Genomic DNA, 22375 nt, shown 5'->3' with positions numbered 1-22375 from the left:
GCTGAGCTGCATGCTGGATGGCAAATAATAAAAAAGGACTAAACCAATATTAACGATGCCTAACTATCGGTGGTGGGAGCAGGACTTTTTTCTTACTTCTATTAATGCATATTTTTCTAACTTTTCTCTCATGAACATTCTTTTCTTTTACAGCTTGGAAAATTAAGTCTATTTCTCTAGTTCATACCCCACATCTTTATTTCGAGAAAATCTATAACAATCATTGCATGTAAAATAAACTTCCTATAAGTGTGGTTTTAGTGGGGGGAAAAAGAATTTCCCAAGCATGTGTGAGTGAATGGAAACATACGGCAGGAAATATTCCCTAAGAAGTTATATCCACAGAATTTTACAAACAGAGGGGGAGAAATTTGCTAGGCGTAAGATTTCCCGAGAAGTTCTGGAAAATAGGGTTCCAGGCTCCGTAGACAAAGCGGAGGGTGGCAGGAAGCGCTGTTCACTGGGGAGAATCACCTGGCAGCCTGCCTGGGGGCGGGGGCAGGTGTGAAAGGGCCGCGGGCGGGGGCCGGGGGCGGAGCAGGAAGCCCCGGCGCTAGGAGCGGGAGGCGGAGCCGCGAGGAGCGCCCCAGGTGGGCAGGAGGCGGCGGTACCTGCCCGGGGCCCAGGGTCGGTCCACCGGCCGCGCTGCGCCCAGTGAGGGCAAAACGGAGGGATTCCTTGGAGAAGTGGTGCGTCGTGGACCGGTCGCTGATGAAGAAAGACACAGTGTTCCCGCAGTCCCTGAGCTGAAAGGGGCCGGAGAGCGCCGGCATGGGCTCCGAGCTGCCGGCACCTTGGCTGCTGCTCTTCACCTGGCTCCCAACAGGTGAGCCATAGGAAAATGGGTCCTAGCCAGGCCCAAGGAGAGAGGAAGCCATTGTTGCCTGGCCTAGCAGAGTTGGCCGCAGGCGGGACAGTGGAGGCCTGGGCCGCGCTCTGCTGGCTCTTGGCACGGGCGCCAGGATGTGCGGAGACTGGATCGAGTTTCTGCCTGTGGGAACCTGTTTTCTTTTATTACCTTAGGCCTTTACGAAACAGGTGCAACTAAGGAAGAAACTCGGAGCCTCTGGCCTCCTCCTGCTCTCTAGGCACTTCTTGGTCTCTAAAGCCGGATTGATAGAGGCAGAAATGCCACTTTTTCCATTCCTAATTACTTTTCCCTTTCATCTGATACTTGCCATAGGTTTTAGATACAGTGACAACCATATTGGCTCACAAATACACTTATCTAGTTCCTGAGAAGTATATGTATCCTCATATATGATGGAAAGTTCGATATGATTCAGGATCTATTAATATTTTATAGGATCACAACGCGAGGTTCTTTGCTAATCATGTTCAGTGTCACTTTTCTACTTTGTATCTGCTCACTTCCCTAACTTTACCCCATGGTCGTTGTCTCCGCATAAGTGCTCATCCATCCGCCATCTTTCATTTCCTTAACCTCCAGGTCAATCCTCTGTGCTCTGAAAGCATGGTTTTGTGTGTCTCAGTATATCAGTTGGGGAAATGGCAGGCCGTGATCTCCATGAGTGAAATCAGGTGGGAAGAGAGAGCCTAGTGAAAGAATGTGTAGGTTCTTTCAACCCTTTTCATTTGAGATGTAGGTGTGACCTTGCAAACCAGAGCCTGAGTTGTCTTGGAAGTTCTGCCCTGTTCTATTTCATTTTACCTTTTTTACTTCCCTTTTAGGAATAGCTACCCTCTCACCTCTTAGTTGTCAGTGGGAGGTCAGCTCAGTTTGCTCACAGACCAGTTTGAGTCTTGTATTTCTCTGTGGGAAAAGATGTAAAATGAAGGTACAGGAAGAATTCTGTTTTTACAAGCTTGAGACGACATGAAGATAGCTCAGATGTAATCAAATCTCATTCAGACAAGATTCTATAATTCTTTTTAAGCTTAATGCTGAGAATGAAAGGGAGGGAGAATTGCAAAAGGCTAGAAAACTGTTATCCCTAAGGTCTTTTGGCTTACCACATTTTCTGTAGGATGTGGGTCCTATAAACTGTCTGAAGTTGAGGAAGGTGAATGTTGGACGCTCATGATACACAAGGAAATGGACTAAACTGCACCGACATGGAAGTGCCTGAAATTCCACCAGAGCAGTCACCAGCTTAGACTGTGAAAACAAATTCGTAAAAATCCCACAGTTTTGCACAGACTTCTGTCCTGCGCCTCACATGTTTGGCTCAAACTCCATAGCAGCTAGGGATTTCTGAAGCTGCTTGAGCTCTTTTTGGGAAAGCTGAAGTCTCCTCTCACTGTGACCCTGGGCACACCATTCTCAGAATTAGGACTTGTAGCCAGCAGTCATTTAGGAAAAAAGAGTAAGGAAAGAAGCCTTACAGACAAAAATCCCATTAGGGTGTAAACCTCAATCCTTAAATCACCAGCATATATATTTTTTTAATATTATTTTATTAGTTGGAGGCCAATCACTTCACAACACTTCAGTGGGTTTTGTCATACATTGACATGAACCAGCCGTATAGTTACACGTATTCCCCATCCCGATCCCCCCTCCCCCCTCCCTCTCCACCCGACTCCTCAGGGTCCTCCCAGTGCACCAGGCCCGAGCACTTGACTCATGCATCCCACCTGGGCTGGTGGTCTGTTTCACCATAGATAATATACATGCTGTTCTTTCAAAACATCCCACCCTCACGTTCTCCCCCAGAGTTCAAAAGTCTGTTCTGTACTTCTGTGTCTCTTTTTCTGTTTTGCATATAGGGTTATCGCTACCATCTATCTAAATTCCATATATATGTGTTAGTATACTGTAATGTTCTTTATCTTTCTGGCTTACTTCACTCTGTATAATGGGCTCCAGTTTCATCCATCTCATTAGAACTGATTCAAATGAATTCTTTTTAATGGCTGAGTAATATTCCATGGTGTATATGTACCACAGCTTCCTTATCCATTCATCTGCTGATGGGCATCTAGGTTGCTTCCATGTCCTGGCTATTATAAACAGTGCTGCGATGAACATTGGGGTGCACGTGTCTCTTTCAGATATGGATTCCTCAGTGTGTATGCCCAGAAGTTCACCAGCATATTTTAAAAGCTGTTCTGTTTTTGTGAGGAATATTGAACACTGAACATTTTTCAAATACAATGACCATAACCAAAGGGTATATTCTTAAAGTAAACAATTGCTAAATGGACAAAGTCTTCAGAACCATGTGTTCATGAACCAGCCATGCTGTGTGAGTAGCTAGAATGCTGGGGTGGTCAAATAATACAGAGTGCCGTGTTTGCCTGGTATTCATTAAGTGGAAGCCTACCTGCGTGACACGTTTTAAAACCAGAGAATGCTAAACATGGAAAAGTTCTAAGTCCAGAAGAAATATAGTTTGCATTGTGACATGTACACACATATATGAGATTTATAAAATAGGAACAAGAGGTATACATACACAAAAAAAGCAGTCACCATGTTGGATTAAAAGTATCAAGTTAACAATAAATATTGCTTTAATAACATTTAAATTCATAGAAAGTTAACCCCAAATTAGCAAGATTAAATAGAAAAATCCAGTAAGTTGATTTTTTTCAAGATCCACTGCAAACTGAGGTATGAACTTTGGAAAACCCTGCACTAGAATGTATTCATTTTGGTCTATCACCTTTTTGTCTTTTGCTTCTAAAGAAGAGGCAGCCCAGCCCTCTGATTAGCATCCAAGTTTCTGCAGTTGGAAAGTGTGGGTCAGTAATGAGATTATGTCAGATGTGGGTACACTGGCTAGTCAGTGTGGCTTGGGCCTCTGACGAAGCCTCTGAGGTCAGGAAGTCCTGTGAAGTTACCATAGTCTTTTATGTTTGGAGCTGTGGCGAGATCAGAGGGTTTGTGTGTGTGTAATTCTCCAAACTTTTTTCTTTAAAAAGGAAGAAATTTTTATCACACAAGTAATATTTGCTTCTTAAAACAGACTGTTAACATAAGGCTAAATTAAGTTCCTGCAGCCCTTTGCATTAATGGCTAATAGTACTTGTTACCATCATTCAACCTCAAAATTTATTCCTGGAATGAAAAGTTAGTTTTTCCCCCCAGATTCTAAAAGGTTGTGTGTCATTTGTGCTTTTGTGAATTTTTAAATCTTTAGATCTTAGAGGGGTATTAACTTATAGATCCATGTAGCTATCAACGTGTGTTATCATTGTTTGGGAAATCAGACAGCTGACTTCTAAAGAACAAGATTCTTAGCATCTAAACCAGTAGCTTTCCTTTGGTGGTGGTTGTGAAGGCTGGGATCATACTGAAGACCTAATACACCTTGTGAAGTTGCTCAGTCGTGTCTGACTCTTTGCAACCCCATGGACTACAGCCTCCTCTGTTTGTGGGGTTTTCCAGGCAAGAATACTGGAGTGGGTTGCCATTTCCTTCTCCAGGGGATCTTCCTGACCCAGGGATTGAACTGAGGTCTTCAGCACTGCAGGCAGATTCTTTACCACCCAGGAAGCCCTGATACGCCTTGGTCCCTGATATAGTAAATAGTAAAGTGGAGCTTCTCAGGTGGTGGATAAGGGACTGCCTACTGCTCCTCTCCCTTGCCCCACCCCTCACCCCATGTGAGGCTCCCTGAATTACCTCTCAGAATGGAGTGCTCTGGGAACACAAGTAGAAATCACCCCCAGTCCCTGTCTTCTCCTTCCAGCCAATTTTACAGATGAGGAAATCTGTCCAGAGAATTCAGGTGTCTAAGGTTGACACAGTGGAGTTGTTGAGGGCTGGGATGAGGATCCTGGCATCCTCACTCTTAGTCCATTGCACTTTCATCTATTTCATACGAAGGAGCAGGTTTGTTCTGTCTCATTGAATCCTGGTAGAAATGGAAATTGACTATCTCTGAGATGTCTGCATGTCTGCATGCTAAATCACTGTAGTTGCGTCCAATTCTGTGACCCTTTGGACCGTAGCCCACCAGGCTCCTCTGTCCATGGGATTCTGTAGGCAAAATTACTGGAGTGGGTGCCCATGTCCTCCTCCAGGCGATCTTGCCAACCCCGGAATCGAACCCATGCCTCTTATGTCTCCTGCATTGGCAGGTGGTTCTTTATGACTGGCGCCACCTGGGAAGCCCCTGGGATGTCTAACCAGATGTTAATTATTAAACATCTTGCCACAATAGCAATGCAGTGGGATGAGATGGTGGGTAATTACTGTACTGTTTGCCTGGGTTTCTTTTAGCCTAATACTTTATTTCATTATTTGAAGTCCTTAGGGGAGAAATAAAATTGTCTGTTTTAAGAATTAAAAAGACTGATCATGTCTTTCTCTGGTACTTATTTCTAGATCTTCCAAAATACAAATCTTAGGTGGGGTTAAGGAAAGGATTTGATATTTTCTTCATTTCCCAAACCCAGTACCTGTTTGGGAAATGTTGCTTAATCCCAGCAGCTTAACCATCTCCTTACCTCTAAGCCTGATACTTTTTTGTCTAGTTCCAACCATTCTCCACACAGATGATAGGTTAACCTACCTGGGTTAATTTTTCCCACCTTCGCTTTAGTGGGCTTCCCAGGTGGCGCTAGTGGTAAAGAATCCATCTGCCAATGCACGATACATGAGACAAGGGCTGCATCCCTAGTTCAGGAAGATCCCCGGAGTAGGAAATGACAACCCACTCCAGTATTCTTGCCTGGAAAATTCCATGGATAGAGGAGCCTGGCGGGTTGCAGTCCATAGGGTTGCAAAGAGTCGGACATGACTGAAGCAACTTGTAGCACGCATACACCTTCACTTTAACGCTTTAAGAACCTTTACTCGACCTCTATAGTCTGTATGAGTGGATTAAAGATCTTTGGAATTCAAGACTCACTCATTCTGGCCTCACTAACTTGGGCAGCTATGTCTCCACTGCTGTGAGCATCCTCTTGTACCCTTCCCACCCCCAACATACTCTCTTCCTCCTTGCTTTTTGCTTCTTCCTTGCTTTTTGTCTGGCCATATTACAAATGGTTAACTTTAATGATTTATTTTCTGTGCTTTCAGAGCACTTAAAATTTGTTCCAAGCAGTTTACCCTTTCTTGTATGAAATTGTTTGTTTATTTGCCAGATGTTTAATGTATACCATGTGCTAGACATGCTCTCAAACAAAAGTAGACATGGCCTTGGACTCCATGGTGTTTATGGTCTGAGGGACAAATGAGGAAATGTAGAAACACAGCTATGACAGGGACCATGAGAAAGAGATACAAGGTACAACAAGAGGTTGTAATAGATGGATTTTGCTCATTCGGGAGGCCCTCTCTGGAGAAATGATCCTTGAGTTGAGAGCTGAGGTGTAATCATCCCAGACAAATGAATAGCATGTGCAAGGCTGCTGAATAGGAACTCAGTGAGAATGAGGGATGGCAAGAATGTCACCATGACTGAGAGGAGGAAGCCACAGGCCATGTGGTGGAAAGGAGGCAGGGGTGGGTAGGACCAGATAGCGTGGTCTCATGGATCACGGTAGGAGGCTTTGTATTTATCCTGAGAGCAATGGACAGCTTTTGGAGATATTTAAAGAGAAAGAGTTGGGAGATGGACAGCAGTGTGCTGTCCACATGGAGGAAAACCAGAGTGTGTGCAGGTACCAGTTAACTGAAGCAGTATCCAGGCTGGAAGTGATGGAGCTTGTGCTAAGGTGATGGTGAAAATGGAGAGAGAGGGATCCCAGAAATACTAGGGAGATAAATAAACCCAATTTTATAATAAATTTTGTATGGAGTGTGAGGGAGAAAGAAATATCAAGGACCATACCTAGTTTTCAGTCTTGCCCATTGACTGAGATAGGAGATAGTTAAGAACCCAAGTTTGAATAGGAGGAGGAGGATTTAGATTTGGGGCCCAACTTAGATTTTGAAACAGCCAAGAAAAGCTATGAGGAGGACTTGAGCCTGGGTGTCTGTCTTGGCTCTTATTGTAGAGTAGTAGGACTTGTTATACATAGCTCTACCAGTTTCTAAACAATCCTATAAAGCTTAGCCATGACCAAAAGTACCTTATTTATGCTTTTACTTATTTATTATTGACTTGCCCAGCAAGAGTATAAGTTTCAAGAGTATAGGGACCTTGTCTCTCTTATCAGCTACTTTACCCCCATCATCTGGAACAGCACTTGGCTCCTAGTATGTATTCAATAAATGAGTGAGTGAGTGAGTGACCTCTGGAGGCCCAGGGCACGCAGAAATTTGTCATTTTGGTGAGACTTAAATTTGCATGTGCTCTGAGATTAGCATGTGGGTACACGGTTGAATCACTGGCCTGAGCGAATGACTTTGGGAAACCCCGAGCATCTGCCTCTCAACCAGGGCTTGTTGTCCTCTACTCATAATAACTAAAGGATACCAAATTCAAACCACCTGAGAAGCTATTTTTTTCACTTAGGTTATCAAAAATTTTTTTAAGATTAATATTCTCCCCTGTTGGAAAGATTGTGGGGAAACATGGGAGTGTCACGCTCTGTTCATGGGAATATAAATTTCTTTACTGAATTATTTATTAAAGGCTTCATCCCCTTTGACCTAGCAATCTCACTTTGAGAAACACATCCTATAAAAAAGCACATTTGTGAAGAGATACCTAATATAACATAAAGGTATTCATTTCAATAAGTTATTTCGGCATTGTTTGTGATAATGAAAATTTAGAAACAACCTAAATGCCCGTCATTAGCAAAAGGGGTAAATTATGGTTCATCCATATAGTGAATTTTCACGCAGTCACTAAAAAAATTAGATCTATTTATACTGATAAAAAATATAATGCTATTTCATTAGTTTGAAGAAAAAACAAAGTTCTTAGTCAATGCACGTAATATTAATTTAAAAAAAACAGTGTAGGAAAAGATGTGGAAGATAGACAGCAAATTATAGTGCTTCTGGAGACTAGAGTTCATGGTGAGCAAGGAGAAACTTTTTACTTTATACCCTTCTCTATTGTTTAAGTTTCTGATTATTTATCTTATAAATAAAAAAAGAAAAAAAAGGGGGATTTCTCTACAAAATGATTGAAATAAATTTGTAAATGTCCCCTAAAGTGTTAAACTTCTGCCATTAGGAAACTTACCTAGAAGGCAAGTGGTACAGTGGAAACTGTAGGATTTGGGATTTTAGAGGTATAAGCTTAAATCTAGTCTTGCTATTTATTAGCTGTGTGACTTCAACCCAGTTATTTAATCTACCTGAGGATTTTCCTCATCTATCAAATTGAGATGAAAATAAAGCTGATCTCATGGGGATTTGCCAAGGTTAAATGACATACTGTATAATAAACCCTCAATACCATGCTGACCAACATCAAAATGCTCAGTAGTTACCATTTTCCTCCCCAGGGCAGCCATAGGCTTCTGCCATTCCAAGTCTAACTCTGTTAAGTGCACCCCGATCTTTAAACGTGTAACACATAGACGTAATAATTCCTTCTCCACCCCAGCTGATTTCTTCTCCCCTTTTCTCCTGCCCTAGCTCTCTCTGTCCCTTAATTCTTGTCCATGTATTGCCAGGCCTTCTTGCTCTGGATTCTTATCCTGTTTGCACTGTTATCTAAGGAAATGTGACAAGTACCAATGGTAAATATACTTGGGGAGATAAACTCTGATAGGATTAAATCTGTGTACTTTTGTTAACCTGCTGAGTGGAGCAGAAGTGCCTGGGTGCCTGAAAAACAGGAATCAAGACCTTCCATTGAGGCAGCAGTAGGCTACTGCCCCTTGCTGGGAAAGACTTTGCACTCTGCCTTGCCTGCCACTCCCTTCCAAGTAAGACCCTTCGTGTGAAAAGGAGGGGAAATGCCAAACAGTCCCCTGAAAATGATTTTTAGTTAAAAAAAAAAAAAATTGTACCTAGATCCCTCTGCTGTATGGATAATAATTTCTAGAAACTTATTAAACATCTTTCCTACTGTACTACATGGGGAAAACAGGCTGAATAAGTAAATGTGCAAAGAATATGCATCTATTTGGGAACACATGGCATTTAGTTGTAAAGATATTCTTCTTTCTTTGGTATATTTTCCTTCCACCTTAACACAGAATGATAGTCTCCACTCTGCACATCAGCAAAGTCTTGGAAAGTACCTCATGGCGGGAAACCGAGAATCCCCTTCCCCTTCTCTCCTTCCCATGGACTCCGTTATCTCATCTGAAGTCACCTTTCCACCCTTACATGACAGATCCCTCTTCCTCTTTCACAGAGGAGACCAACTGAATGGGTTTGCCAGGTAAGACACAGCCTTAAAAGCTTTTAATGCAGTAACTCATTTTGCAAAGAGAAGGCAGTAATGACTGCTTACATTTGTATTATTTTAGTTCTTTCAGAACTGCTTTTACATGCTATTCTCAGTTGATTTCAACTTCTTAAAGTGGACAGGATAAAAAACAATACAGATACTAGCTGACATTTATCAAGTGTCGATTATGTGCCAGGCTCTTTGCTAAATGCTGGACATATTTATCTCCTTTAGTCTTCACTATTACTTTATCGAACACATATTATCATCATCCTAATTTTGCATGTAAAGAAACAACCTTAGTTTGGAAATAACTTATCAGGTCTTTTAGCTATTGGGGGAGTGGAGGCAGAATTTGAACCCAGAAAATCAGTTTCCAGAATTTAAAGTTTTCAAGAGAAAATTATAGATACAACTAGGAAATTAGATGGTGATGAATTGGGAAGAAGGAGATGCCACATGATGAAGAGAATAAGAACAGAAAGAAAATCTAAGAATTTGATAACTCAATAGAACTAAGTTTAAAAGAGCAAAGATGCAACCAGGACATGTATAAACAGAACACTTATCTTTTTTAATCTCTTCATATTTTCAACCCAGATTCTACTGCCCTTCGTCTTTTCTTGAAAACTTTACTTGCTTGGTAGCGTGCATGCCCAATGTGGTTAGTTTTATAGAGAAATTAGAGGCTAAAGGAGAAGATGGGAAGTTTCTGACTTTGAAATGGGCTGTCTTGCTACTTCCCACCTCTTCCTCCCAATCTGGAAATTCCTCCTGCTTTTTGAGAGTCCAGTTCCTGACTTCTGCTTGGAAGGTCAGGCTTGCTTGCTTGGGAAAGATTGAGTTTTGGTGTGAGCAAGACTCCAGTTCAAATACTGAGGCTAGAGGGCTTGGCTTATTATAGTCTCTGAACTTTTGCCCACAGCTATGGCCAGGACTGACCCCACCCTAGGGGACTTTGTGAGGACTGGAGACAGTGTATGTTTATCACCTGGCACACAGTAAATGCTGAGATCCAGAGCAGCAGCTGAGAAGATGGGAGAAAGGTTTGCTGGTCACTCAGTACCTTTGTCCTGAGAGACGCCCTCGCTCTCTATGTGGGGCTGGGCAAGGGGTGAAGGTCTGGGAACTATGCAGGGTGCTGTGGGGCTAACAGACCCCTGGAGGGAGTGTGAGTGAGCGCAATATGGTCAAATACATGGCAACCTGGCATAATTCAAGGCTTGAAATTTACTTAAGGGATGAAATTAAAGAAAGGATAAAAGAGCAGCAAAGCCGGTTCTGACGTTGGTAAAGGTGAGTCATGTCACCCCATGTGTGGTTTGTCCACAATAAGGGCATTCATGGAAGAGAAGCTGAGTGAGCATTTGGTAATGAAGGTGATCATGCTTGTCCCCATTTTTCTGCCTCGGTGTCAGATTCAGCCATCTTCAAAGTTACCCCAGAGTAATTTCTGGCTCCAGCCAAATACTTGTCTCTGACTCCTGGCACACCTGTACTATCCACCCCCCACCGCCCGCATATATTCCACCTCTATACAAATAATGTTGACTGGAGTCCTTTGAATAAACTGTCATTTGTATCAGATTACCATTCGACAAAATCAAGAACGCGTAGTTTACTAATGATGGTATTAGAGTAACTATTGCCTGTAGTATATTAATTATTGCCTGTGTAACTTGGCCCCATACTCTGATTATTTGCAAGCTATTGAATACCAACATCTTCCTCTATGTAAAGAATAGCCCGATTCTGCTCAGGGCAGAATCTTGGTTCCAACTGCCTTAGAAAATGAGTGACCACAGACAAGCCACTTGCCTTGTCCATTCTCAGGTTTGCTGTGTATGCAGTGGCACAGCTTGTTTCTCCCCAGGGCTCATAAAGACAGTGAGTAGAAGGAAATATTTGAAAGTGCTTTGTGAGTCTGGGATTTTGTTTAGATTGCCAATCAGTGTTTTTCTATTTCAATCAATGCATGTTACTGATCAAAATAAGCTAATGTTGACAATGTCATCCTATTTGTTGTCAGATCTTACTGCAGCTGCTTCTGCTGTTCAGTTAAAGCTGTGTTGGGTAAAAGCTCCAAGGTTTAATCCAGGTCAGTTCTGGGAAAAAAGAGGTGGTGAAGGTAGAGAAGCAAAAGTAAAGAAATCAGATTATGAAATAATCCATGTTAAGCTTCAGATACTAGTCATTAGCTCTTGATTCTTATTGGACTGACTTCCAGGAATCCTACAGCTAGTAGAGACAGCAACTATTCCCCGCCCCACGCAAACTCCTCAAGGCTTATTTTCAAAATGATGTTCTTTTTCCATTTACAGCTAAATAAGGAAGTCATCCATCTTCCTAAAAACACCACTTTCACCTTATTCTTCTTCTTCAGAAAAACCTTCAGTGATTATCCATTAACTAGAAACAGATTCTGGAGTGCAATTTACACACCACCCCATTTGCCTACTCCCACTCCTCACCATCATCTCACCTTATTTATCATCTGTCTCCTGTAAAGTCAGAGGCCCCAGCTGGACTGGTTCCTTCAGATTCCCCAAGGAACGGCCTCTTTATGATAAGGGCCTTTGCTCACTCCTTTCTTCCATCCTGACACAATGAGTCTCTCTGCCCTCTTCCTGTTTTTACATATCATCTTAATCCTACCTTGGTTTTAGAATCTAGCTTAACTCTCTCTTCCTTCTGTGATGGTTCCCCCACCCACAGGTCTCCCCCCACACTTCTGCAGACCCTCTCTAGCATGGTTGTCACTGGCACATCCTCATTACAGCTCAGCCCTGGAGAGGGCTCAGGTCATTTCTGGGGACCAGAGTCTGTCCCAAGCTGCGCAGCATCTTGCTGTCTCTCTGTGGACATGAGAAAAGTGGATGCTGATCCCATCATAAACCATGGTGTCCTGTTTTAGGAGGATTGTGTCTAGAAGGTGAGGCAGGACCCAGCACCATGCTCATGGCTCTGGCCATTGAGCCAGGCCCACCCAGCGGCTCTGAAAGGTAGGGGGTGACTGTTTTGTTTGTGGGAGTAACTCAGTCAACATGAACACAGCTCCACTTGAGAACTGTACTGGAGAGACTTCTAACTTGAATTCCTTTCTCCATGGCTCTCAGAATAAGGGGAAAAAGGAAGAAGACTCATACTGTCACCAACATGGCAGCATATATGCAAGCACCTTGCCAGTTACCATGGCAGGTGCCAGAAGTGTGGATTATTTCACTGCGTTCTTGCAAGGACCTGATGAGGTTAGTACTGATACAATCTCCATTCATAGCTGAGGAAACACAAGCTCAGAGAGAGTAAATAACTTCTCCAATGTCCAAATGAGTAGTACTGTTTGATTTGAACCCAGCTGTATCTGAATTCAAAGCCTGGGTTTAGTTTAGCTAGTCTATACCAGTGGTCCTCAAAGTACAGTGCCCAAAGAAGTAGTATCAGTATCTCCTGGAAATTTATTAGATATAAGTTCTTGGGTCCCACCCAAGTCCTACTGAATTAGAAACTCTGCTGACAATTTTCTGGGCTGTCACAAGTCCTCCTGGTGATGTATGCTTAAGTTTGAGTACTATTTCTCCACATTAAACCTGCTATAAGAAGGCCCCTATAACTGGGCCTAGAATCCATGTTGAGATAGTAACATCTGAAGATGCTGGTTATGTGTGGGCCTCTGATCGTGTCAAAGTCCCACCTGACATTTCTGTGCCACCTGCTTCCTCATCAACACAGACTTGGAGCTTTAAGTACATCTATAGATTTGGGAAGTAAGGGGAGAACGTTTTTAAAAGTAAAATTGTTAGTTCCTTCAAATTTTTTGTGAAAAAAATTGTCAGTCTGATCATTTTTTAAAAAATTTGTTTTGTGCTTATGTTGGATCAGTTGTACTGCCAATTTTCACTGTCATTCATTCCATCATGTATTCAACATACATTTGTTGGGTGCTGAGGGCTTCCTGGTGGCTCAGAAAAAAGAATCTGCCTGCAACGTGGGATTTCTGGGTTTGATCCCTGGGTTGGGCAGATCCCCTGGAGAAGGGCACCCACTGCAGTATTCTGGCCTGGAGAATTCCATGGACAGAGGAGCCTGGCAGGCTACAGTCCATGGGGTTGCATAGAGTTGGACATGACTGAGTGACTTCACTTTTTAAGGAGGTGACAGGTGCCAGTATGAGGCTCTTGTGTTTGAACAGTGAACCAGAAGCAAGCCCAGTAGGCCTTTTCCAAGCCTGCAGTACCCAGTCCATCCCCAAGAAGTGTGAAAAGTGCTGCCAGAGGTAGGACATGGCACTTTCGGAAAACAGAGGAAGCCCCTTCCAGACTTGCAGTCAGAGGAGGCAAGGGTGCAGCTGAAAATCTAAGAAATAAATCTTGCTTAGCCTGGTGAAGGGAGTGGCGTGGCAACTGGTGATATGGAAGAGTGCTCCAGCCAAGAGATGTACACCTGGGATGACCTGGGGAAGACATCGATCCTCGCACGAGAAGGATAGAGGCAAGTCTAGAGTGCCCAAAGCCCTCTGTCAGGGTGGGGAATGAAGGGAGATGAGGCCCCAGAGAAAGACTGAAAGCAGACCTGACTGGTCTCCTAGGCTAGGGTACAGAGGTTGAACTTTATCCTTAGGGAAATGGGAAAACATTTTGAAAAGAGAAGTGACATGAAAAAATATTTACACTAGCAAAGTCTTTCTTTTATGGCCTTCTTTTAATATCGTTTCTTTATCATTGTTGGATGTGTCATCACTCTCTGTGGACTGTGACCAACTTGGGAGTCATGGTTCTTCCTCTTTTTTCCCTCCATCTCCTCCAGGGTGTCTGTGCAGTATCCACCCCAACCCCGCCCAGGCTGAGTAAGACGATTGCTTGTGAGCTGCTCCTAACCAGCCAGGCAATGTGTTGGCTTATGAGCATTGCTTTTCTTGCCCCATGAATAGAAGGAAGTCACCCCTTAGAGTCCGGGTCTGCCTTCAGCATTGTCTTCTGCTCTTGGCTGCAGGCTGCCTGTCCTTGCTGGTGACGGTCCAGCACACAGAGCGCTATGTTACCCTGTTTGCCTCGGTCATCCTCAAATGTGACTACACCACCTCTGCCCAGCTCCAGGATGTGGTGGTGACGTGGCGCTTCAAGTCCTTCTGCAAAGACCCCATCTTTGACTACTACTCTGCATGTGAGTGCCCTCCTCCCCACTCTTGCCCCCCACTCTCCCAAGGCCCCTCTGTGAAGTACTGCCGTTAGGGTGTAGGAATTATTTAGGATCACAAATCCTTATAGTGAGAAGAAGCCAGAAAGATTGCTTATTGCAGTTCCCTCGTTTTATAGATATATAAGCTGAGGCCAAGCAGATGACATAACTTATTCAGGGTCACATACCATTAATTTATTTTAAAATTTCTGTTCCGCTTTGTTCTAAAAGGAACAAAGGCAGCTTAGACATCAAGTAAAAAGCAAGTCCTGCATCCTAGTTAATGCCTGGTTGCACTCATATCCCCCACCCCACCCACCAGTCACAGGATGAATGAGGAACGGTCATTTGTGAGCCTCCCGCCCACTGCCACATCCCCCTCTAGGACCAGCCTTCCTGTGGACAGTCATGCCTCTCTCGGAGACTGGGAGCGCACTGGCCACAGGTAGCCTGCTCATTGTTGGGCATCTCTGAATGCTGCGCTGCTCTCCCCTACACTTAGCCAAGTCTTCCCTCTTGGTAACAACTGCCCCACTCATGTCAGTCTTGCTGTCTTGAACCTAAGTCCTTCTCTCACTGCCCACCTCTGCCTCTCTCAAGAAACAGAAGAACCCAGACCCCCACCACCAGCTTGGCACAATTGACTTTTAGAAATAGTAGACCCTGTTCACCCTGAGCTTCCCAAGATGAGGCAGAGGAGGGGGAGGCATCAGCTTTACCATTTTTAGCCCCAACTAGTATCTTACAAGATGAGCTCCAAAACCTAACTTACTGAGCCACCCACAGAGCCTCACCTTGTTCCCAGAACACCCCCTTTCTAAATTGAGGCATTGTTTCCTGGGGGCTACTTTTAAAATGCCTGCATTAAGTGGGAAGGTAGGAGGGACCAGGTAGAAGGCATTTATCATCAGCAGATTTAACAGCTCTCAAAACTGTTATTGAGAGGGCAGGTTAGATGAACCATTTGGAAGCAGATTCTGGAATCACTTTGAAAATGAGGTAGGGGACATTTGGATGGGAGATGGTGATGCAGTTCAGGATTTGGAAATTTTGGCCCAATAGAGGGGTCTGGAGTCTTGCTGCTCAATGTGTGAGTAATGGTTTCACCTGGGAGCTCCTTAGAAACGTAGACTCTCAGATCCCCATCTTTGAGAAGATGCCTAGGAGATGCAGAGACTCAGGAAACTCTGAGAACCTTCACTGCTCCAGGGACCACTGAGGGCACCTTTCTTGATGGGAATTCCCCACTGCTGTGTGACTTGCCCGTGTCTTCTTTCTCCAGCATACCAGGCGGCTTTGTCCCTGGGCCAGGACCCGTCCAATGACTGCAATGACAGCCAGCGGGAGGTTCGCATCGTGGCCCAGCGGCGGGGGCAGAGTGAACCTGTGCTGGGGGTGGATTACCGGCAGCGCAAGATCACCATCCAGAATCGTGAGTTCGGAGGCAGCTGGGGGCGGGGGGTGGAGAGCTGTGTAGACACCAGGCCCAGCGGGCTGAGTCATTGGGGGATTTCCCTTTTCTTCTGTTGCTTGATGGTCTACTTGGTCACTTTCATTTTTTGAGGAAAGTGCCAAATGCACAGAATGTGCTGCCCCATCTGAAGTCACTGCCCTGGAAGTTGGGCTCAGACAAGGGGACAGCCTACAGCTTTGGCTAAAGGTCTGGGAGTGGGTGTTTTCCTTCACTGTCCTGAGATTCATGGCTAACGTGTGGCTCAGGCTCCCTTGATTCCTTCCACAAAGTTCTCTCGAGGCCTGCTCGAACCCCAGATGCCTGAGTTCCCCTCTGGCTACCCCTGTTTCCCAAATCTATGGAGTGGGGGTTTTTAAGTAGATGGCCACTTATGGGACCCTTGCCCTCCACTGGTAGAGGAAAGAGCACTGGGTGTAGAATCAAAAGACGGGGTGGTGATTCCATACTTCCACCCCCTTGCTTAGTGACGTATTCTTTTTCTCTGGCCTCTGTTATCAAATTTGAAAGATGGGCATGATGGTCTCTGTCTCCCCACACTGAAGTAAACATCAAATATGACATCTGAAAGCTATGTCTGAAGCATATGCATTCTTTGTGGGAGTACAAGGAGTAGACTCAGGTGTCAGACTCAGGTGTAGGTCCCTGTTCTGTACTCACAGGGGTTGTGAACTCGGGCAAGTCCCTTTCATGTTTTAAGCCTCAATTTCTGTAAGGTGGGACTTGCCGTAGTACTTGTCTTGTGGAGAGTTGTCAGGATTAAGTGAGATGATATGTATAAAGCACTTAGCAAACCACATAAGTGTGCAGTGAACTTTAGTTATGACCACTCAGCACACCTGTGAATGAAGGATCAGCGCCCCACATTCCTGGGGGGAATGGATTCCATATCCAATGGATTATTGGCACAGAATTCAGAGCCTATTTCAATGAGCTTTATGTATAGTGTTAAATAAATATTGACTGGTTAAAAGTGGGGGGAAAAAAGTGGGAGAATACACTAGCAGACTACTCAGGGTACCCATAGCAACAATGTGAAGAAATCAGTAAATATTCTATGACTGTTTGTAGGTAGATCAACCTAGTTTAAAAATTGCTTCCAACTTTGTATATAATACTTTGGCTGCAATATGTAAATCTAATCTGTTTATATTCAACCTCTGACCTTCCCAAGTCAGCCCTTGAGAGTTCAACCTTAGGGAACATCTGTCCTTTTCCAGTTTCTAGGTGCATCCTCAGAGGTTCAGGGTGACTACTTTTTCCAGAGCCCAGAAACTTAACTCTGATATGACCCCAAAGTTTAAAGTCTCCTTTACAGTTTTTGAAGGACGAAAGTCCCCATAGATGATAGTGTCTGATTTTCTGTCTTTTTCTTTTTCTTTTTAAATGAATAACACTGTCTACTACGCCTACTCCCAACCACCTTTGGGTCAAAGTCCGCCTCCTTATTCCCATGGGAAGGTGGTATTTCACCTTGGTTTTAATTTCTATCTCCAGGATTGTTGTGATTTCTTGGAGCCCTTGTTTTCTGAAATTTTTATGCCTGTGTTTGCATCATTTGAGAAGACCCTGTCAAATCAGTTCTTGGATCATTTGAAATATTAACATATCTGAATGTCCTCATTATTCTGACATCCCTGAAATAATCTTCATCTCTAGTAAAATTGGGGGAGGTTTATAATACACATTAACCTTGGAGGGGGAATTTCCTCCAAAGCACTTTCACCATTTTTCCAAGTCTGGTTTAAGCTTGTTTCTGGGAAAGGCAGCAGGTTGGAAAATCATGAGTAGGAAAAAAAAGCATAGGGATTGACGTAGAAAGAGAAGGAAAGAGAAGTCAAAGTTAGCTCCAGTGGTGCATGACCTTGCATGTTTGTTTCATTTCCTCAATAAATATTTCTTGACAAACAGATAAAAAAGAATTGCAACTATGACTGCCAAGTAAGCAGGAGCAAATCTATAACTAAGGTCTTTAAGAATTTGAAGGTGTCCTCTGGTACTTTGTGTGACTGAAGTAGCTTGGACATGGGGGCTACCCTGATGTCTCTGACTGGACGTTAAGCCCTTTTAGGACAAACATAGCACAGGTCTTGTTTGATCTTCCACAGAGTCTGACATAGTGCTGGACCCACAGAAGGTCTTTAGAGAACATTTGCCTTTATTAAATGTGAACATAACCTTCATCTATCGTAATGGGGTAGATACTTGGTGCTCACAAAAACTCTTTCTTTTCTTGAGTAACACGTACTTTGAAAATATTGGCATTTCATCCTTACTTATTCCTCAAGTTCATCTCAACTGTCCCATCAAGATTCAGAAGTGTATGTTCACAGCTGGTGAGGAACCCAAGCTGTGGATTTTCCTACCCAGTTTGGAAAAGACATTAGAGCTTGGTGGTTGAGGGCACCAGCTTTGAGGCAAGACTTAAGTTTGAACCTACCTCTGTTACCTCTCTCTGTTCTAGTTTCCTTTAGTCTTAGTTTCCTCATCTGGTATGCAGCTAATAATCCTACCCATTGTATTAGGATTAAATTTGATTGCGAGTAAGCAAAAGCCCAAAATATTAATGATGTAAACAATAAAAAGTTAATTTCTTCCCTGGTGGCTCAGTGGTAAAGAACCTGCCTGCCAATGTAGGAGACGCCAGAGATTCAGGTTTGGTCCCTGGGTCAGGAAGATCCCCTAGAAGAGGAAATGGCAACCCAGTCTAATATTCTTGCCTGGAAAATTCCATGGACAGAGGAGCCTGATGGGCTACAGTCTGTGGGATCACAGAGAGTCAGACATGACTGAGCAACTGAGCATGCACACATACAGGTATAAATTTGGGGCTAGACAGACCAGAACTAGTGTGGTGGCTCTGTTCCATTAATTCCTCAGGAACCCAAGCTCCTTCCTGCTAAGAATGTCATCTCTTTCCTCACGGTCCAAGATGGCAGCCATTACATTTGCTTTCCAGATAATAGAGTGGAGGAAGAAATGAAGAAGAAAAGAGCAAAGGCGTTCCCAAACTGTTTTCAAGAAGGTTCCTGAGAGCCATAATGTGACACTTCTGTTTATATTCTGTCCACCAGAACGAGTCATATGTCCATGTCCATCTGTAAGAGAGGATGACAATTAGTGACTTTATTCTGGATAGCTATGTATTGATACATGACCAAAAATTCTATGACCATGAGAGAAAGGGAGAATAGACATTGGGAGGTAGCTGGTAACCTCTCCCTCACCCATTTAGAGAGTTGTGGAAGGAAGGAAGTGGGGTGATGTATCCTAACTCCTTTCACGTTACCTGGTAGAGCTCACTAATTGGTCAGTTTTATCACCTTTGTACTGTTCAGAGAAAGAAGAGAATCTCAAAGGAAGGAATAGAGGCCTTTCTCTAACTATGAAAGGCCCTTTTAGGATGTGGAAGTATAATGTTGGGGACCTGAAGCTGCCAGAAGTCAGAAACCCATGCCCTCTCCTTTCATTGCTGGCACCTTTCCCTCCCTCACTGCAGGAGCAGATCTGGTGATTAATGAAGTGATGTGGTGGGACCATGGAGTGTATTACTGCACCATTGAGGCCCCAGGGGACACGTCAGGAGACCCAGATAAGGAAGTGAAGCTCATCGTCCTGCGTAAGTGCTCTTGGAGATTTCTATTTGGCCACCCCCGGTGTGACAGTTTTACATACAGAAAAAAAAAAAAACAGACACAAGCAAACCTAGGTTATTGTGGTTGAAAGCCAGCCTCTGAAGTTACCTTACCAAAGCTAAATTTTTAATTTTGCATGTATATTGCTCAACCTTAACCTATAAGTCAAGAGCTGTGTAGATCAGACCTTTAGTATGTTACAAGCTAAAGCATGCCCCTGCAGATTTAGTTCAACCCTTGCCTGGCGTCCCCCCTGCAGACTGGCTGACCGTGATCTTCATCGTCCTGGGAGCCCTCCTCCTGCTCCTGCTGATTGGAGTGTGCTGGTGCCAGTGCTGTCCCCAGTACTGCTGCTGCTACCTCCGCTGCCCCTGCTGTCCCAACCGCTGCTGCTGCCCCCAGGAAGGTGAGAGGGGACGGATGAGCGGTGGGATGGGGCGGTACGGAAGCCTACTGCCCCAGACATATCAGTTTCATGTGACCACGTCAAAACCTCGCATCCTCTCAGGTTCTTCTCCATGCCCTTCTCATCACAGACTCAGATTTCTTTGGCCTCAGTTCAGAAAATGATGCTTAGGGAAGCCATAGAGCCAGGCGGGAAGACTTATGCCTGTTCACCTTCTAGACTGCCAAAGGCCCCCTTCAGATGGGTCTGTCCACTGGTGTCCTTTCCTCAGCAGCCCTGATAGGCCTGTGCTCCAGGATTTGCCTCCAACTCTGACCTTGCTTGGACATGAGGTGGCTGGAGGGAGTGGTTTGCACGGAACAGTGAGAGAGAAGGCCACTTCCTAGAGGTGACTTGAAAAGAACAGATCAGGAGAGAGAGGTGTTGGAGCAGGGGTCCTCAAACTTAAGAATCTCCTGGAGGGCTTGTTAAAACTTGGTTGCCGGCTCTATCTTCGGAGTTTCTGATTTAATTGGTCTTGGGTGGGCCTGAGGATTTTTATTTCTCAGGAGTTCACAGGTCAAAAGTTCACACTGCTGGTCTAGGGGCCACACTTTGAGAGTCTCTGTTTTAGACAAAGCAAAGAGAAGGCAGAAGATCTTGCTCTAATAGTGATCTTTCTTTGGCTTGAATTTGGCCTTTTGTTAATAAAACAGAATTATGACATGCCCTAAAACATTTGGTGAAGACAAAAGAAGAAAGATTATTCTTCAAAGATCTTTTTTTACTGAATGGATGGAGCCAGAATCAGCAGCTTTAAAGGAAGGATTTTCTTTTGTGTTTTTAAAGTAGCATTTCCTTTTCCTGGTGGTATAAGTAAAGTATTACCTTGTAGAAAATTTGAGAAATTCAGGAAAATAAAAAAACTTATTTGAGCACCCAGATATAACCACTGTTATCATTTTGGTCCATTTGAAGGATATTAAAAGAAACCCAGAAATTGGCTCTTAAGATAGAAACAAAACCTAATCTATAATGTCAAGAAGGTCAATGGTCTGAGTCTGCTTTCAGGCCTGTGTTCTGAGGTTGCTGTCTTACAGGAAAAGAGAACTAACTTTTATTGGATGTCTGGTGTGTGGGGCCTTTGCATATATTTCCCCTTTGAATCCTCACAACCCTAGAAGGCAGTTATCATTGTTATTTAACAACGAGGAGACTGAAGGTCAGAGGAGTCACACAAGGTAAATAGCAGAAACAATACGGTGTTGCATTAATACTCATCTGACTTACAGTACGTGAATTTCCCACAACAGAGGCTGCCATAACCTGTCTCTGTAGATCGCTATGGGATTGGCTGAGATGCCAATAAGCTCCTTCAAGAGAGGAGAAATAGCAGAGAACTTGATATTGGGCCATGGAGCTCCTTGCCTTTCTATCCCTCCTCTGGGAAGGAGGTCATGTAAGAGTCACTGCCCCCGGGTGCTGTAATATGAAGATTGAGATGAGAGAAACTCTCCCAGGATACTTTCTCGGAATCCCTGTCTGTGGGGCACTCAAAACAGGCAGGGGCTAGGGACACAGTCAGCACCAGCGATAAATGTGTCCACTGTCCGTAAGCTGATTAACAGGTTCTGGGAGAAAGTGGTTTCTCCCAAGTGGTTAGATTTCATTTAGAAGAACTGGTGAGATAAGGAAATGTGGGCCACAAAGAAAGATCCTTGAACCTGAGCAGATGAGGTCACTTTCAAAGTGAGTCACCTGGGGAGTCTGTCCTGAGAAATTTGGTGACAAGAGGAGATTACATGGAGGGGGCAGGACTTGTCAAGTTAAACTCTTGGATGGGGAAGAGAGTGGATGTGATTGTCGATTTTTTTTTTTTTTTTAAATAAGCTAACCCTAAGCATACTTGGAGAACCAAGGCCAGTAGAAAGAAAGAGAAAGGAAGCATTGCAAAGTGAGGCAGTGACTGAGGAGGGATGGAGTCAGTGGGAGTGACATCAGGCTAACAATGAAAGAACTACCTTTAGAGAGGGAAGGAAAAGGAAGCCTGCCCTCTGAAGAGAGAGGAAGTTGTTAACACAAGGAATATGATTAAAGTGTAAGGGAAGAAGCTGGGGGAGTGAGTTGACACCAGCCTGTCTCGATTTCAGCAAATCAAAATTCTAGACACAAAAGGCAGCTTCAAGAACAATGTTAGTAATTCTTGAGCTTCTGTGACCACAGCCCACCCCCAAAATCTGCTCCCACTTTCCAGGGAGAGTTAATAGAGGACCAGGGAGGAGAAAAACAAAAATGACACCAAAGTTTAGTAACCCCACTTCAGCTGAGGGAAGTGGGGCCTAGACAGAGATTTCCACAATTACACACAGATTGTTAGTGGTAAGCCTTGGACTAGACCTAGGTCTCTTGATTCCATGTCCAGGACTGGTTCCTCTTCCTTAACAAAGACATGTCATCAGCTGAAAGTTCATACGGAGGGGAAGACATGAGA

The 22375-nt window shown here is 44.0% G+C and overlaps 1 protein-coding gene across 2 annotated transcripts in view; it reads left to right on the top strand.

Annotated features, from left to right (window-relative positions):
* The first annotated feature begins 575 nt into the window (after nt 1-575).
* ILDR1 (immunoglobulin like domain containing receptor 1) overlaps nt 576-22375 on the top strand; it is a 33774-nt gene continuing 11974 nt past the window's right edge. For both annotated transcript variants that reach the window (XM_065942668.1, XM_065942667.1), the window contains exons 1-5: nt 576-826; nt 14208-14378; nt 15676-15825; nt 19364-19483; nt 19759-19905. In XM_065942668.1, coding sequence (XP_065798740.1) covers nt 772-826; nt 14208-14378; nt 15676-15825; nt 19364-19483; nt 19759-19905 — 643 coding nt within the window. In that variant the 5' untranslated portion in view covers nt 576-771. The remainder of the gene's footprint in view (nt 827-14207; nt 14379-15675; nt 15826-19363; nt 19484-19758; nt 19906-22375) is intronic.

This window comes from Muntiacus reevesi, chromosome 8 (genome assembly GCF_963930625.1).
Source record: "Muntiacus reevesi chromosome 8, mMunRee1.1, whole genome shotgun sequence".
In the NCBI taxonomy this organism is placed as follows: Eukaryota; Metazoa; Chordata; class Mammalia; order Artiodactyla; family Cervidae; genus Muntiacus; species Muntiacus reevesi.
The sequence above is the reverse complement of the archived record's forward strand: the minus strand, read 5'-3'. Positions and strand labels throughout refer to the sequence as shown.